Source organism: Nuphar pumila, chromosome 1 (genome assembly GCF_984573655.1).
Source record: "Nuphar pumila chromosome 1, dmNupPumi1.hap1.1, whole genome shotgun sequence".
Classification (NCBI taxonomy): domain Eukaryota; kingdom Viridiplantae; phylum Streptophyta; class Magnoliopsida; order Nymphaeales; family Nymphaeaceae; genus Nuphar; species Nuphar pumila.
In genome coordinates, this window is record NC_143249.1 from 29,166,232 (window position 1) to 29,185,008 (window position 18,777).

The following is an 18,777-nucleotide window of genomic DNA, read 5'->3' on the forward strand; positions in this document are numbered from 1 at the left end:
AAAAAGTGACTATTCTTAAATTTTATGATTTTTTTATTATAAAAATTATTTTTTTAACAAAATCTAACAACGATGATTGGCAATTTTGAGAAAGCACGTGGAAGTGAGTGAGAAGAGTGAGAAAAAACACAAAAAAACATGAAAAGTAGATTGAGAAAACATATAAGAAGAATATTTAAAGCATGTGAAAAGCATAAGAGAAGTGTGGGAGAATCAAAATTCTCATCAGGTTTCGGAAGCGAGAAGTATCGTCCTTCCGAAGCAAGTTTTTGGGAAGTGGGCTTCCCACTTATCTAGGAAGCTTCCAGTAATTCTGGATTTGCCATATCCAAGATTCCAAATGTGGTGGATATTGTGGATTCCAATCCCCTCCAACACCTACTGACTAGGGGCTCCCAAAGAAAGCCTAAAAAAAGCATTAGCACATCTTTTGGACTAATTGGTACATATTGAGATTCAAAAGCGAACTTTTTTTTGTGTGAAATTCATCTAAAAAAGCATTGAATTTTGAGATTTTTTTTCAAATTTTAAAAAGGATGAAAAATTGAAAATCAGCAAAGTGGGGCCCTCTGCGAGTGGGTGTCTGGTTCTTTGCAGAAATCTTCATGAAAGGTTGTGTCCCTAGAGATCATGTGGCATTGCATGCATCATGACCAATTTTCTTGGGGACATGCTTAAGCATAAATTTAATGTCAAAAGAGTCTGAGCACATTGTTGTTAATAAACAACACAAGATCTTATGCAGGCCAATCAGTAAGCACGGTTTACAGACAAAAGAGATATTAATCGTTACCGTCAATTTTTCTTCCCTTTGTAATGAATCTTAGGTACACTCACTGAACATACATGTTGCATTTTCAAATGCATTTAATGTTTATTGCAAGAAAATTGCTATAATTCAACTGGGTAAGAGGGGCGTGCTACCTAAATAGGTTGTTGGTTGACATTATAAAAATATTGGCATGAAACTTACACAGTGGATGAAGAATATAACAATGTCACAGCTGAGCCTAAAAGTTGGTAACACTATTTTTATAGAAAACTAACACAGTGGATGAAGAATATAATGGAAAAATTTTCCTCTAGGGTTTAAAACTAAAAGGTTCTAGGTAAGAAGATGTTGTAGCATTCCAATCTTTGAGATTTTTTATTGCCACACCCTATGTCACAAAGATACTGGTACAATGCCGTGTGACACGAGCTTTCTCCGTGTAAATAAAAAAATACATGATTTTAAAATTTTAATCAATGAAAAATTATTTTTGATAGTTTAATACATAACAATGCAATCTTATTAAATATAATTTAAAATTATTTAAAACTATTAAAATATTAAAATATTAAAATAGTGTTCATGCATGTTGGAGTCTTGTCAGCATGTCAGATTCATGTTACCATGGACACGCTGCCAAATTGGCGTGTCCCTATGACATAGCTCACAACAACATACAGAGGAAGAAAGGGAAAAAACCTTTAAAAAGCCCAAGAGGAACATCCCATGGGGATTTGCAAGAGCTTCAAACCCTAGTGGAAAAATTTTCCATTCACAGAAAGGAATCTTGGTCTGCCCTCTTGTTTTAGGTATTGACAAGCACATAGATGGAGACTTATCAACCATGAGATGATACCAAACATATCCATTTCAGGAGGGATTAAAAATATTAAGTGGGTTTGTTTGTGGGTTATTTTTCTAAAGTTTTGAAGGATGTGTGCATTTGTTAAATGAAACCCATGAGTTGTCTGGTAAACTCATCCAAAGGCACAACAAGGGATTGGACCAACGTGACAAGAACTCCTCAATACTTAATTTACTTTTCAAAATCAGCTTATCTTACATTGATTGCTGCCCTTTGTATTGTGTGAGCCCCAAAAGAAATCGCCAATGGGAGAATGAATACAAACGGTCAAGGAGTGGGAGTAGGAGTCAGTGATGTTAGTGGCTGACTGAGAAGGGTCCCACACCTTTTATTATTATTCTGGTGTGGGCCCCACCGCACCTCTCCCTCCCTCTCTCTGTCTAGGATTGAGACAAAGTCTGCTGGAACCTACGGGTATGGCAGGGGGTGATTATGCCATGAGGTTAAAAGCCCAACAGAACACACGAGAGAAGCCAAGGCACAAAAATCAAGAGGAGAAAAGGAGAGATACCATCGTAACCATCATCATCGTAAGGTGGTCTAGGTTTTTCTTCTTTGAACAGTTTGATGAAGTCAAGAAGCAGAGAAGTTTCATTGGGGTGATATCACTTGAGGATTTAAGGATTTGGAAGAGAGAGAGAGAGAGAGAGAGAGAGAGAGAGAGAGAGAGACCCCAAAGATAAGAGATGAAGAGATTGTAGTCATTGCATGGCGAGTAACAGAGTTGCCCAGCCTGATTTTCCAGAGCCAGAGCCTTCAAATCAGCATATGGTGTATGAAGTCTTTCATGGGATCACTCCTCCCCAGCCAAACTTCATGTACTGCTTGTTCAGCAAATTATTCTTCTTCCTTGTTAAAAGATATCCTCCATCTTTATTCCTTTTCATGAATTTTTATGGGATTATGTAGATTGCCAATTCAACCTATTAATTCTGCATGGTATTTCTTTAGCCAAAATTTTTTTTGCTTAAAGAATCCAATTCTAGATTTTCTCCGCTTTTGTCATGCATAGTTCTCTCTCTCTCTTCTTTGATACTTGCTTCTTTTCTATTGTTGCTCTGGTTGCTTGTGATAGTGATCAACATGGATCCGCTTATGATTTTGGGGAGCTGGAGCAGGCTCTCATGCCCAAGATTTTTCATGGAGCAGGGACAGGAGATGATGGAGACAGAAAGCGTGGGTGTTCAATCCTTTTCCCCTTTTCTCCTTTTTCCTCCTCTGATGACGTTTCCTGTAACTGCCAGCTGAGAAAGAGAGAGAGAGGTCTGTAACTAGTTTGAAAATTGGAACAGGGGGCAGCATTCCTCTTTGGTCATGGTAATCATTCCAAGTCAGAGAACTTGAATGGCATGATACAACAAACATGGAAAGAAATATCAGACTCTCTCTCTCTCTCTCTCATTTGAGGCTCTAAAAAATTATCTAATACCAACCTTGTATTTCATTTTTTCCTTTCCTTCTTTAATTTTTTATTGGAGAACCGAGTCATTCCCTTTTTTCAGCATTTTTAGGCGTTAGACCAACTTTGGAGATCTTCCCCTCATGGCCTATGAGATTTCAGCCACCACCGAAGGTTAGTAGTAGTACTAGTCCCCTAATTTTCTTTCTTGTCTATCTTGATTTCCTTAGCAAAATGTATGGGACATTCCATTTTGAGAGGGTGAATATTGTGATCAAAGGGAGGCTGGAATATTTGGCAGACCAATTCACAGTCAGCAGCGAGTACAGATTCTGGTTCTGCTCAGAACACGGCTTCCTGCAAAGCAACAGATGCACAGCTTGAACAAGAGTCTCCAATCAGTAGAAAAGCGTCGGACCACTCTGAGCACCAGCAGAACCCCCAAGGAGAGATGGCCCCTGATTCTTCCTGGACCCCATCATCCACACCAACAGCTCCCAACAATCAATTCAAGTCTCTAGACAAGGTTCTTTTGCTTTCTTCCTTTTGAAAATTTTCTTCTTTTCTGTTTCAACTAAAAAACATGCATTCTTAACAAATCCACTCTCCCTTTTACTCCTGTTTTTATTACTATGGTTACTGTTGTTGTAGACTGCATAACCAATAGACTATCATCCATCCAAGTTTCATCAAACCTTTTTGTTTTCTTATTTGAGAAAATAATTTCCCAGAGCAACTTCGTTTGGCTTTTGTTACTATTATATTCTTATTGTTTCTTTTGTTATCTTGATCACGCAAGACCCCACAGCCTAAAGTTTTTTAAAGAAAATATTAGACAGCACCATTTTCTCAATAATATTTTGTCTTATTATTAATATTATTTTTCATATTGTTAATAATATTATATGAAGGTGATGAATCATCATCAGCATCACCATCATTATAAAACTATGATATGACCTTTTTGAAGCCCTCAAGCCTTTTCTAGATAATGGTAAAACCCTCAGCATAATCTTTCTTTGGTTTTTGGTAGTTCTATTATTTACCAAAATCTCAAAACTCAATAACCTGAAACTCATATCCAGTAAAATATGATTCAAAGCATTAACTTTTATTTTTGTACTTATCTGGATAAGTTTTTTTCTCATCTTGTTTATTTTATTTTACAGAAGAAGGTTGCCGCCTCAAGTTCAGAGAAAGATGGATCCAAAACTTTGGATGCCAAGGTGATCATAAAGATATAAAAACAATTTTTTTCTTATTTGAGTTTTTATTCGTCTGTTTGTTGGTTTGTATGATTATTATTTCTTGAATTTCGTGATCTCGAGTTCCAACACGAACTGTGACTTTTGACTGGTTTGTCTCCAGACTTTGAGACGGTTGGCTCAGAATAGGGAAGCGGCAAGAAAGAGCCGACTGAGAAAGAAGGTGGGCTTTTATGTTTTTTCTGGTTATAGAATACGCATGGATGATTAGTGTAGAAAAGGCCAAACAGCGTAACCATTTTTTTTTAAGTTTAACTCTTCTCGAAATGTATTGTCAAAGATGTATAATATTATTGTTGTTTTCGATATATATATAAATATGAAAACTGAAATATGAGAACTAAAAATATAGGCATTTCCAATACTTTTTTTTGCAAATCCAAATATGTGGATGTGCTTGGCATGGTGAATTTGCTAGGAATCAACCATTGGATCATGTATTTTGATGAAAAAAATGTGATCTTTGAATGCTTGAATATTTATGAAGATTATGAGCCATTGATTTTAAAGCCTTAAAAAAATTTATTGCATCAAAATCAGATGATCCAAGAGCCGGTTCTTATCAAACCAATCATGTAGATCACATCCTTACAGTTAGATTCAAGAGAAAAGAACAAAAAAATCATGAAAATCTCTCTATATATATATAGAGTCATTGATTTTTTGAATCCTGAAATTTTAGCATATTATAAATTATTGATTTTTGAAACTCTTAATAATCCTAAGACGATGCAATCTCATAATTCAAAAGTCCTGAAAATAACATGAAAGATATTTTTAAAATTAAATAGTATGTACAGTCGACTGTAGAATATATATATATATATATATATATATATATATATATATATATATATATATAGATTGAGAGAGAGAGATGTTGCTAAATGGAAAGTTAGCCCTGTCGGTTTTATTATATGTTAATTGGATTCAAATAATTTAATCTGTTCATTCAAATATTTAATACCCACTAGTATGTTAAGTAATAAATTTAACAAATGGGTTTCACTGAGATCATATGTGATCTGATGGACACAGTAGTTTTATCTTTTCTTGTTATTTTAATATTTTGGGTTTCTTTTTTGTGTTGAAGTCTTATGTACAACAATTAGAGAACAGCAGGGTCAAGCTCAACCAGCTGGAGCAAGAACTCCAGAGAGCAAGATCACAGGTTTCAAGCTACACATTGTTTTTTTTAACCTTTTTGTTATTTCTTTCTTCTTGGTTTTCTCTCATAGATTATGATATTGGAATAATTCTAGGGCCTTCTCATAGCAGGAGGTGGTGGCGCCAACCTTAGCTCAGGTGCAATTTTCTTTATACCGTGCATAGTAGTTTTTTATTTTTATAAGATGCGTAGCAGTATATACTATACTATATACCAAAACTTCCTCAAATTTTGAGACACCACTCTCTTTTCGAAATTGTTGCCAAGGTGTCCTTCTCTTTGACAACCATGTAACGTGTGCAACAAACTTCAACCATATCATTTTTTATTGGCATGGAATAATATGATATAATTTATGAAAAGGACCGTGTATCTTACTTAGGTCAATCCTTCTATATAATAATCATAATAGTTATTATCATCGTCATCATCAATAAAAAAATGATAATGACAAGCATTATGCTACATTACGCTAATTTTTTTTATTCAAATCTTCGATATGTAGAGTTATTGAAAGTACTTGGATTACTGGATATAAATGGAGAAAAGGAAATTTGTAGCGACTCAATACTTGGTGAAATTGATTAGAGCAAAAATTTGTAGTACTTTTCAATCCATGTCTACATCATCTAGAATTGGCTGTCAATTTCTTTTTTGTATTTTTTCAGAAAATGGAAAAAAAAAGCAAAAAGCAAAAAAGAGAAAGCAAACAAAAGCGAGTCCAAAGTGGATCATGAGTTGAGACCAGCCATACTGGAGAAGCATTTGGATAAAAACCTGAAGTCTAATTCATTATCCGGGTTGCTTTTTATAATTTTCAAGTCTTGAGTGTTTTCCCAAAAGGTGGTTGCATTTTCTACTGCTTATATAAAGAAAAATTCTTGGAGAAACACCTATTCTTTGGCTTTCCCCAAAAATACATCCAGCTAACCTTTTAATATCAAAATGTGATCAACTTTTTCTCCTCTTGGAACAGACCCATTACTTTAGCTTGGGGTTGCTGCAAACCTAAGTCTCAGATAGTTGGAAAAACTAATTTTTTTTGCCTTCATAGCATTAGTGAGAAAATAGTTCACATCAAGGACAAAATAAAACTGTGAACAAACAGAAGTCTTGACAGTGGCAAGTCAAGTACAAATTTATGTAACTCTCTTAACTCAACATGAGACATGCCTGGGACAAGATTAGCATATATGGACTTTGTGATGTCTCTTCTACCAAGTGATTCCTTTCGATCTTGGTGGGAAATGTGGAATCATGGTTATAGGGGTCATTTTCTAGAATAATGAAGAGGCTGCTTGTTCATGTTTCAAAATTCATGATATGTCCAAAATAAACAGGAGCATTCGACTGTCTTTTTTTCTAAGGCATCGTACACACACACACACATATATTTTAATATTTGTCAAAAGTGACAAGCTAGTAAAAGCGCTATAAACACACACACACACACATATATATATATATATACATATATTTTGACATTGATTTCATTTTTTTTGAAATTGCTAAACAACGTGATTCATTTTGGAAGAAAGAAAGGTTAGTTATGCATTTTTAAATATTAATTAGAAATTTCAACTTTGCACTTTCCACTGTGAGATTCACCTTGCGCTTCACTTCATCAGCGGCTTGTAGGTCATTTTTTATATGTTATCAAGCCTCTATGTTAGAAGCCACCAGACTTGTAGGTCATTTAATTGGCTAATTAGGAATGTATAGGTCATTTTAGAAAATAGAGGGACCTAAAGGTAATTAGTTCATTTTGTGTGTGTGTGTGTGTGTGTGTGTGTGTGTGGGTGTGTGTTCAGGTGCTGCACTCTTTGACATGGAACATGCAAGATGGCTGGAAGAAGGTGAGAGGCACATGTCTGAGCTCCGGGCCGGGCTTCATGCCCATCTGCCAGACGGCGAGCTCTGTGTGATCGTCGATGGCTACCTTGCCCACTACGATGAGATCTTCCGACTCAAAAGTGTCGCTGCCAAGTCGGACGTCTTCCATCTCTTCTCCGGCATGTGGAAGACTCCAGCTGAGCGCTGCTTCCTTTGGATGGGCGGATTCCGGCCGTCCGAACTCCTCAAGGTAAGAGAGATGGACATGTATTTTTTTTTGTTTGAAGTGATTTTGGAGATTTTTTTTTTTGATATTTACACAGAGAAACCGCCTCCAGGATAAGAGACCTAGCCGTGCTGGCTCTGCCTGCCATATCTACAGTTGCTGTCCTGAGCTTAAAACTCCATGGGCCTAACCCTTGCCTCAAAGAGTCACCATGCTTCGGCTTGCTCAATGAATGACACCCATGAGATTTGAACCTAGACCGCCGGCCTAGGGCCTCATCCCACTTTGCCAAACCCCTTTGGGGCGATTTTGGAGATTACTAAAGGAAACTTCAAACATGCACCAATCAATAAGTCTGCTCTCATTCTCAAACCTAACATATATACATAACAACTAATTTATGCCTCATTGAAGTGATAATACACTCGTGTAACATATACACCAAACTACATCAATACCATAATTTCACGTTAGAATTGTGAACTTTATAGGTCCAACTCCGAGCGTGTCCTTCATGCGGTCACTTTACTTGGCCTACCCTCTGCAAAACCTAATTTCTTGGTTCCTATGGCTAGCTTGGCGCTAGTCCATATAGGCTAAAAGAGTTGGCTTGACTAAATATGGTAACCTATTATATATGGAATATACTCTACTCAGACAATTAATAATAAAAAAATTTAACCAATGAGATAAATGCTTATTTGTCGAATAAGTATTTGATATCAATATGATTTCATACACTTGGGGTTCTCAAATCCATGGTCTTGAAAAAAAAATTGGATTAAAGCCGGATTAATAGGTAATCAGACTTTTGATCCACCAAAAATCTGTGGAATATGGATGAATAAGATGGTGATTAAACAACACTGGAGAAATTTTAGTTATATTCATTAGGCAATAAAAATGCAAAATTAATTTTAGTTATGCCTACGTGAATTTGTGCTTTTTATAAATAATAAACAGTTAAATAAGTTGGGTGTGAGATGGAAATCGACATAAGTTTGGTGTATCCAATTGTTTTAATGGTTTGAAAATAACCTTTGTTCATAGAAAATTACAAGTATTAATCGCATAGACTTAATTGTCCCAAGGCTACAACAGCAAGACTGGTTGATTACACCAAACGATTGATTTTGTTTGTAAATAATGAAATTAATCCCTGATTAGGATAAATATTTGTTGCAGATGTTCACACTACATATATGGTATCAACGTGTAATATTTTATGCATTTAGTTTTTCCATGGACAAAGTTAAATATTAAAATATATTTCTAAAAGGGATAAAAAAATGATTGGGCAGATTGTACTAAAATATAATTATGAAAATTTTACATCTAAATAAGCAAATTCATCATGCAAATCTGCAAATCTGCACTCCATAGTCGATATTAAATTATTTTTTCAAGGGAACTCCATATTTTGAAGTTCTTAGGTTGTACAATAGACAGCAAATTAAACGTTATGATACCAAAGGGAACATGACCAAGTTCATGAACTCCAAAGTTTCCATTATATATGTGTGCATGTATGGTATGACGTGAAACATAGCTAAGTTCACGAACTTGATCAAGTTTACACGAGTATTTGACATAGTATGTAACGGTGACCGAGTTCATGAACCGTGGATTCCACGAAGTTGGCTGGACAAGAAACTTGCCATGAGTTCTAGAGCTCACTGGGCCATGTTTCAGATTATGCCAAACACAAACCTTCAAATCTTTCAAAAGCGCTTGGATTTCTTGCTTTATAATCTCGTGATTTGATCTGCAAAAAGTTTGTCATCAGACGGCACATGACCAAGTTCATGAACTTCAAACTTTGCATTATGGGCATGTATGGTATGACGTGAAACATGGCCAAGTTCATGAACTTAGTCAAGTTTACACCAGTTATTTGGCATGGAATGTGTCCAAGTTCGTGAACTACTGTGGGTTTCATGAAGTTGGGTTCAGTTGACCACGTTTCATAATGCTTTCAAACATGGTCTTTGAATCTTTTAAAGCAGTTGTATTTCTTTCTACGGTTTTGTGTCTCATTAAATGACTAAGTTGCCCTTGACAATGGCATTTTGGTCAGATGTGGCATTAACTAGAGGTTTTGAGTTTGCATTCTTTCAATTACCAAGTTCGCCCTACTCTTTTGTTATTTTTCCTAAGGGGATATCAGACCTCGTAATGGATATTGGATCTTTGTAGATATTGGTACCCCAATTGGAGCCTTTAACGGAACAACAATTCTTGGGAATTTACAGCCTCCAGCAGTCATCGCAACAAGCCGAAGAGGCACTATTGCAGGGTCTCGACTCTCTGCAACATGCCCTTGCCGACAACATCGCCTCCGGTTCACTTAGCCAAGGACCCGATGTGGGGAACTACATGGGTCAGATGGCCATAGCCCTTGGCAAGCTTGCCAATTATGAAGGATTCGTCCGACAGGTTCGCTTCTTCTGCTGCTATGCCAATTTCAATAATGTCAAGGGTAATTTGGTCATTTCCCGTACTAGGTGGATAATATAAACGCATCTTTACAACATAACTTTTTCAGTAAAATTTTGAAAAAAAGAAGAAGAAAACATCGTTTTCAAAATGTTGGCAAGAAAACATTCTTTTGAGTTTTGACAAAACATTTAGAAAAAATACTTAGTCTTAAATTTGAATCGCAAAATTCCTATACCCTACCTTGATTTTCATGGAAATACCTCATGTACATTTTTTTGACATTGTTTTACAAAATTAAAACAGAGTTAAACCCGTATATAATATTCGCTGATTTTTTTTTTACTTCACATTATATGCAGCGTCGCTGTATGGTAGGCATGCAGCGACCTGCCTTGCTTCCATCCATCTTGGCATTTTTTCGAGAAGGGTGTGTTGTCCATCTCAAGAAAAGTTGAGATGGATAGTCAGTAATGGTGGAGCTAAGCATGCAGCACTGCTACATAAAAAAATGACCTCTTTTTTTTTTCTAAATCTCTTTTTTGTGTGTTGATTAAAATATTATTTTATCGGGTCTGGTTCATGTAGTTCTTATCGGGTCTGGGTATGGTTTCTCTTATAGTAGACCCGATTAGACCTGGGTCCGGACCCAATACCATACCTGAAAATCTGGTTCAAGTCTGGTTTCACCTGGGTCCGAACCAAACCCGACCCATTGACACCCTTACTCCTTACCCACTGGGGAATAATGCACCCAACTTTGATCTTGTGGCAAATGATGCCCCTGTGGGGTTTGAACTCATGATGTGTGACGTTCACAAGTAGGGCTGGTAAACGAACAGATCTGCTCATGACTCAGCTTGGTTCGGTTCAACATGAATATTCGTTTGGTGTTCTGTTTCTATAGTTGGTGAGTCGAGCCACGAGCAGCTCATTTAGCTTAAACGAGTTGAGCTTCAACACAAGGTGTTCAGCTCAGCTCAGCTCAGCTCAATAGTGCTCGTATAGATAAAATATCTATATTTTTATGGATAATATATATTTTGTGTAATATATAAAAGAAAGAATGCATAAAATATATATATAAAAAGGATGAATGAAAAATATATACATAAAATATGAACTACTAAGTATAATTTATAAAAGCTTATATATTTTCAAGTATAATATATAAAAATATATATACTATGTATAAATAACATGGAATGTTTTTACATGAGTCAGCTTGTGTTTAACTCTTCTCATTGAGAGACTAGCCGAGCCATGAACTCAAACCACTAATAAACGAGCCCAGCCCGAACATGCCCTGTTCGGTTCGTTTGGCTCGTTTACCAGCCCTATTCACAAGTCACCCTTACTTGGATGAGTGGATCCCTTGTGTGACATTTAGGTTTTAAACACTGGATCTGACTAGCATGATGCATTGAGGTCTATATTTATCTGGAACCAACTCAGATCCAGCTTGACAAGATAGGCTCCAATATAATAATTTGGCTGAGTCAACCAAGTCCCTACTTTCTATATTTGTATTTGAGCATTGTGTAAGAATAGGTCCCACAAAAGTTATGTTTGACTTGGATCCCAAACAGATACGATGCAAATTATTCGTCATGTCTATGTCCACCACATCTTCTTCCCAGCTCAAAAAATCTGGTCCAAATCTTTCTAGACCCGGTTGGATGCAGAAGCATTAAAGGCTCCCATTTATATATGGATGACTTAAGTCTTCATCTATGACTATATTAACTTGCTATTTATAGGTCAAATCAAATTTTATAAGTAAAACTTACTAATTATTCTGGTTAGGGCTGGCTTTTCAAAAACATATTCACTTGCTAGTATATAATGTCTCTGAGTCACTCGAACAAGTGCTAAGCATGTTTTTTCCAATTTATTGTATTTATTTTCACAATTGGCAAAAGTCTTGTTTATGTAATAGATATCAAATATAGATAATAACCACTCAAACCCATCAATTCTAATCGGATCCTTTCCCTGCCGGGTTTGCAGGTACATTAATTTGTTGAAAGTGGTCATTTTCCAAATACAGCCTAATTCAAACCATAGTAAAAAAATCTTGTTCTAGGGATTTTCATAGCAAAGAAAAATCTGGCAATAAGTTAAAAAATAAAAATTAAATCTTGGTGCATTTAGTATTACAGTTTATATAATCAAGGTATCCAATGTGGTAAGCGGGGTCCTGTGTCAAGCTGAAGGCCCAGGATCGAATCCCTCTGCCACATTGGGCAGCTGTTGTTCTGGTATTGGTCCGCCTAACCCCAGCTTGATTTTCAAAAAATAAAATAAAAATAAAGGTAAGAAAATAGTGAGATTCGAACCAAAGAGCTATCAGTTATATCATGGGTAGGTCGCCAGAGAGCGGTAGGTGGCCGGGGCGAGCGACACGGGGGCGATCGACGGAAGAGCGGGTGCAGAGAGGGTCGGGGCGATCGCCGGAGAAAGGGAGGTGGCCGGGGCGGTCGCTGGAGAGCGGGAGGTGGCTAGGGCGATCGTCGGAGAGCGGAAGGTGGCCGGGGCGGTCGTCGGAGAGCGGTAGGTGGTCGGGGCGAGCAACGTGGATGAGAGAGAAAGCAAACACAATTTCATGCCCTAGATGAACGTTTTACATCAAAAATTAGTGACGGATTCACGACAGCACAATTCAGTCGTCAACACCAACACTAATTTGCGATGAAATAATATCCATCGTTATCCCGTTGCTAAGTTCTAATATATTTTGCGACAGAATAATATCTGTCCCTACTTAGCGACGGATTGTGCGACAGAATGATTCTATCGCAAATTTTGCAACTAATTTCAAATTTAGGGACGGCTCGTTTTCTCTCGCTAATCCGTCGTAAAATTGCGATGGATTTTTTTCGTCATAAATTTTCATTGCGAATTGACGTTTTTCTTGTAATGATCCATCTATCTCATTTGATCACTTGATGTATTTATGATTAAAAATATGAAAATAATAAAAATATTGAATATTAGTTATCATGATCTATTATAAACAGGCAAGATTTTTGAGTTTTTTGCTATTTTATCAGGATTTTTATGCACTATGAATTTTCACGATAAAATAGCAAAAAAATTTAAAATCTCGTCCATGTGACCCAAATACAATTCAAGTCCTGAGAGAGAGAGAGAGAGGGTATTTTTGTCATTTTGTTAAGTTTGTGTTTCCTTTATTTTGCCTTGTTTCTTTTTATTAGTAACTTTTTTTTTTGCTTTTTCCGGTGGCAGGCTGACAACTTGAGGCAGCAGACGTTGCACCAACTTCGCCGGATTCTGACAATCCGGCAGGCAGCTCGGTGCTTCCTGGCGATCGGAGAGTACTACAGCCGGCTGAGAGCTCTCAGCTCTCTCTGGGCCTCTCGCCCAAGGGAGTAAGTCCCCTTCCACCCCCTTGCCTCTCTTGCCCCTCATGAAATAACAAAATGGCCAAATTGTCACAGTCCCTTAACAAGAAAATGACTAAAAACCTCATTAATCTTAAGACGCTACTTAAATTTTCAAAGTGAAAATAAAATGACCCCACCAAAATGATCACCCTTAACGATTGAAGATCAACCGACCAAGTTGTCCTCTTATACCGTCTAGGTCGCCGGAGTTGTGGGCCTGGAGGGAAGGTGTTGACCCCTTTGTCTCAAGTTCAATTCTCACTGTCTTTCACTGTTGGGCTCAGTAAAGAATTGGTTGTCTGTGACCTCACTTGATGTTTACCTCGCCGGAGGGTGAGCTCATTAACTCAACAAGTTTTCGGCGAGGGTTACTGATCATTAAAAAATAAAAACTGTCCTCTTCTTTAATTTTTTCTCCTCATTTGCAATGAGCAAAACCACCCACACACCCTATGTTTGAAATCTAGTTACTGGGATAGGTAGTAAAAAGTTGGTCAAACTGCACACCCTGGTAGCTGTTTGGAAACTGGTAGCTGGGATGGGAATTAATGCATTTGCGATGAAAAGTGATACTGTATTTACACTAAAGCATGGAATTGACAGCTACCACCTCCTGCCACTTTCTTAAATGCCACTTCCCATCCCGGCGATTAGTTTTCAATCAGGGCTTAAAAGTTTTTAAAAAGTCAGGTATCTTAAGTCATAGCGGTTATTGCTTGGGACGATCATGTGGGGGGTGGGTTCGGGTCTTGAGTCACCCTTCTTTCCAAAGGTAAAAGGTTAGGTCAGCTTCTCTCTCTCCTTGTTTTTTTAAGTACCCTCTTAATATCTCGAACCAAGGAATGATATCGGTGTCCCTTTTAAGTCTTTTAATGATATTAGGATTTTGAACATGATATAAATATGACCGTTAATCACAAAGATATCCTCAATATTGATTGATTTGGAGTGGATTTTTCTCATTGTTCTTGGGTATCTATGTCAAAAATTATCTTCTTTAAAAAAAACATCTATGTCAAAATTTCTACAGCCAATGGTTATTCAAGGTGGTCTATGTCAATTAAGTCCAATATTTGGTATATATATATATATATATATATATATATATATATATATATAAATAATTTACATTTTACAGCCTTGGGTGTTGGATGCATCTTTTGATTTACAAAATCATGATGAATAGTGGTTGCTAGACTCAGATTTTTTTTATATATATATTTACACAGAGAAACCCCTTCTAGGATGTTTGGAAGTTAAAATTATTGATGACATAGGCAAGAGTAAGGAACACTATCAAAATTTGAAGTGGCGACTTTTCTTAATGAGTGGTGGAATTGATCGAGTACTACATGGCCAAGTACCTTTGCAAAAGTACTCGGCCTAATGAAGATCGAGATCAAGTGGTAAACCTGAAGTGTGTTGCTGCACCTGATCACCCACAATCTCCTGTTGAGCCCCTACAACTGTCGGTAATCAGGTGCAGCAGCACACTGAAAGTGTGCAATCACATTGCACCTGATACTCCCTAAACCAATGAGCCATACCCTTATCAAATGTGTGAATGCCTAGCATCCAATGATTGGACGGGTTGGTCCAATCACGGGATCTTCTATTGGAGTTGCATGCTGGGCCTCTTGTAAAACACATCCAAGTTATCCTACTCCTTTTCCACCTGTAACAATTGAAGTATCAATTTGGCCTTTTAAACCAAACTTGTCCAATTATTGCCACTCATAAGCTTGCATATACCCAAGTATATATATATATATTTTTTGTTGCTTTACATATTTTTGTTACCCTATATATATATATAGTCTGTTGTGCAATCTACTTGGAAAATCATAGGTGATAGTTATATTCACTTATCCACTCAATATGAAAAGAGGGAGATTCTTGCTTCCTAGTTGAAGAATTGGTGCCCTAATGACCGCATGGACGGGAGTCGAGACTCAGAGATCATGGACTATTTAATGTGCTACCATGGCTTCAAAACTCCCAGACTGCATGACAAGCAAATTAAGTGTTGATTCTTTCTTTCATTTATGTGCTTATTCATTTATTTATGGGGATTCTCATGCAGGACAATGGTTGCAGAAGCCCATTCGATCCTGAATGCAACTGATCTTCAAATGGTCCAACCCACAGAGAATCTTTTCACCACCTTCTGATCATGATGATGATATTGAACCAGAATGGCTCACTGGAATCCTATGAAGTTTTTGTTGAGAAGGCCAAAATTCACAAAGCTATCAAATTAATCCGAGAAAATGGCGACTTAGCCGCTTGGAGCAATGGGAGAAAAGGAGAAAGAAAAACTGTATTGTTTCGTTGTAGAGTTCCATTCTTGAAGAATGTAAGAAAAATACGACCACTTATCTAAAGTCTATAGAGAATGAGATGTACTATTTGTCACGAGTCATGAATAATGATAAAAGAGAGAGAGAGAGAGAGAGAGAGAGAGAGAGAGAGAGAGAGAGAGAGAGAGAGAGAGAGAGAGAGAATTGTCGTTTGGCATTGAGAATAGAATACAAAAGTGTGATCCGTTAACCCTTTACTTTTCTGCATTGTTTGAGATTTTCTGTGAGGAAAAGCTAATGCAAGTTGGTGCAAACGACAAGAGTGGTTATGGGCTGCATAAATTTTTGGGTGGTTGGGATGGTGTCCAGCTCCCATGGGTTGTCAAAAGAGTTATGGATTTACATGACATTGTGACATTGAAGGTGTTGGGAATATATGGCGATAAAGTAAGAGTTAGTTAGAGCCACCTCCAATGGTTACATGTCTCTCAAGAAACAAATAATCCTGAATTCAAGAGATGCAACCCTTGAATTATTGTATATGTCCCAATCTGGTTCCCTTGAAAGGCCCTAAGGGCCAGATTTATAGAGGCATGCAAGTGCATTGTGTTACTGAGTTTTTTTAATACAAAAATAAAAAGAACAAAAGGCTAGAGGTTGTGATCAAACTATATGTCTATGGCGATTTTCTGCGTAAGAGTGCATGCCCTTCGACTTGAGTCTGCCCTTCAGCACATCTAAGGTCTCATAATGGTATTGGAGAGAGGTGGTTTCCCCTGTCGGTTCTCATATCAATGCTCGGTGTGTGTGCATTGTAGTGAAAATCTGTCACCATAAAAAAACGAAAAAATGCAAAAGAAAAACAAAAATTTAGCAAAAGAGGTCAATTAAAACTAGATTATTTTTTTTTCTTAACAAACTGTGAAAATTTTTCTGTTTGTGAAAACCAATTTGCATAAAGGTACTAATACGTACTTGGTCATGCAAAACTGGGAGTATTAATAACTCAGTTTTGTATATGACAGATCCAATATTTGTTGAGTTATTTCAAGGCTAGATCATATGAGATCTAGTGAACCATGTCTGAGTCACGCAACTCATATTTAATCAGTTTGGATTCAACATATTGGTTCAAACCTGATAGATTGAATGTAAAATCAGTTTGAATGTGGCCTAATCATGCTTATTGTGATTAGATGACAGACAAATTTACTTAGACTCATTCTGATGATTCAATTTGGATGAGCCTTAATGGATTGCTTGAGATTGTATAAATTGGACTAGATTCATTCAAATAGGATTGGATTTGAATAGATTTAGTTGATGCATTTTGATCTAATTGAACTTGTTTGATCAAATTGGACTAGATTAAATATTGTCTTTAAGGATTAGATCTTCTTGGCTTGAACTAGATGAACCATAGTACATGTCAATCTCACTTAACCATTCATATTGGTTGGTTCAAATCAATGATAATTAATCTTAATTATATTAGTTGGCTCAAGTCAATGATAATTAATCTTGATGAATGAGTTAGATATCATGTGTTTGTCCATGTGAATTAGAAACCAAAATTTTGACTCAAACTTATGCAATATATATTAGAATTTAGTCAAGATACTTACCCACACAAGTAAGTTTGGAGATATATCCGAATAAGCATAATGAAAGTAAAGAATGTTTTTACTTACCTATGTGCCTTAGATAGCCTTGGTCCAAATTTTATGTTGGATCAAAAGCGCATGGTTTTAAAACTTGATGACTCGTCTCTCGGCTCTTTCTTGAGTGACTCATGACTTGATTGGGTCAACTCAGTGACTGGGTTAGGTCATGCTAACTTTATATTTTATATAAAATATATAAATATATGTATATTTTATGATTATTATCTACATTTTATAGTATTTTACCAATATATTATATATAATATACATTATATGATATTTTTTATAATATATTTACATATATAATATGCATAATATTTATATTATATTTTATATAATATATGTAATTATATATAAAATATATTATATATGTATATATATGCATGACTCACCCATGGCTTGGCTGAGTTTTGTTAAAGTCGAGTTCAACTTGGTTTTTGACCAGGTGATTGGGTGATCCAGACTGAGTCAATCGAGTCACCAGATCAACCTGGCAATTTTTTAAACTATGTAAAAGAGTATCATGTGAGATATGGATCCATATTGACAGTATGAGATTCATGTTTGTTTTATGTTTTGTTGGCACTACATGTCTTATTAGATATGCTTTATTTGTGATCCATGCTTAGATCTTAATGATACATTAATTCTGATTAGTTCAAATTTTATGATAGATTTGGATAAGTTTTGAGCCTAATTATATATGAATTATAACAATAGTCGAATTATAATGACCCATAATTAAATATATAAATGAACTTGATTTATAATCAATTCAAATTTATAGAATTGCATAACTCTAAGCTTGTATCAAACCTATTTTGAATGTCCTAATAATAATATTTCAAGTTGGCATGGATATGTAAAATCCAAAATAATATAATGAGATTCGAAAATATCTTAAGGGTTATGCTTTATGAATGATCCATGCTTTGGTACATAATTATCTGATGGGTCTAAATAGTTGAGTGTTAGATATATTTAGATTCACATATATATAATGGATTTGGATTATAATCAAATCCTATATGACCCATGGTTTTGTGAGTTATCTAGCCTTGCATGAAGAACTAATTTTAACTTGATGATAACATATCAAGTGAATTTTATAACCCATATTTATCCATTAGAATGAGTATGTTAATATCATGGATTTAGACTATAGTCAAAATCCTATAGAACTCATGATTAAATGCATAAACAAGTAGATATGTTATATGGTTTAATATGATATTATATCCATTCGACTTAGTTGAAAATCATATAGATTTAAACGATAGTCAAATTTTGTATGATTCATAGTTGTATTTTGAAATAAACTTGCTGAGAATATCTCAAGTTAGATTTGAATATGAATTAAAACCAATGAACTTGCTCTTAGATCTCTATATGGATCTAAACTAATAGTTTAAAGGTTCATGTGTTTATTTAATTTTTTGTAT

The 18,777-nt window shown here is 35.9% G+C and overlaps 1 protein-coding gene across 1 annotated transcript; it reads left to right on the plus strand.

The window, feature by feature from the left end:
* The first annotated feature begins 2,318 nt into the window (after positions 1-2,318).
* Positions 2,319-15,823, plus strand: LOC149848531 (transcription factor TGA2-like). The gene is made up of 12 exons (XM_089995926.1): positions 2,319-2,455; positions 2,713-2,813; positions 3,140-3,210; positions 3,338-3,562; positions 4,206-4,262; positions 4,405-4,464; positions 5,395-5,472; positions 5,564-5,606; positions 7,281-7,552; positions 9,725-9,964; positions 13,214-13,356; positions 15,455-15,823. Exons 1-12 carry the CDS (start codon positions 2,346-2,348, stop codon positions 15,540-15,542), a joined length of 1,488 nt encoding a protein of 495 aa, XP_089852052.1. The 5' UTR covers positions 2,319-2,345; the 3' UTR covers positions 15,543-15,823.
* The last annotated feature ends 2,954 nt before the right edge of the window (positions 15,824-18,777 follow it).

Excerpts from the sequence above, each read along its gene's own strand:
- LOC149848531 (XM_089995926.1), top strand. The coding sequence starts at position 2,346 with ATGGCGAGTAACAGAGTTGCCCAGCCTGATTTTCCAGAGCCAGAGCCT. Across the intron at positions 3,563-4,205 it reads AATTCAAGTCTCTAGACAAG|AAGAAGGTTGCCGCCTCAAG; the intron begins GTTCTTTTGCTT and ends TTTATTTTACAG. Across the intron at positions 13,357-15,454 it reads TGGGCCTCTCGCCCAAGGGA|GACAATGGTTGCAGAAGCCC; the intron begins GTAAGTCCCCTT and ends ATTCTCATGCAG.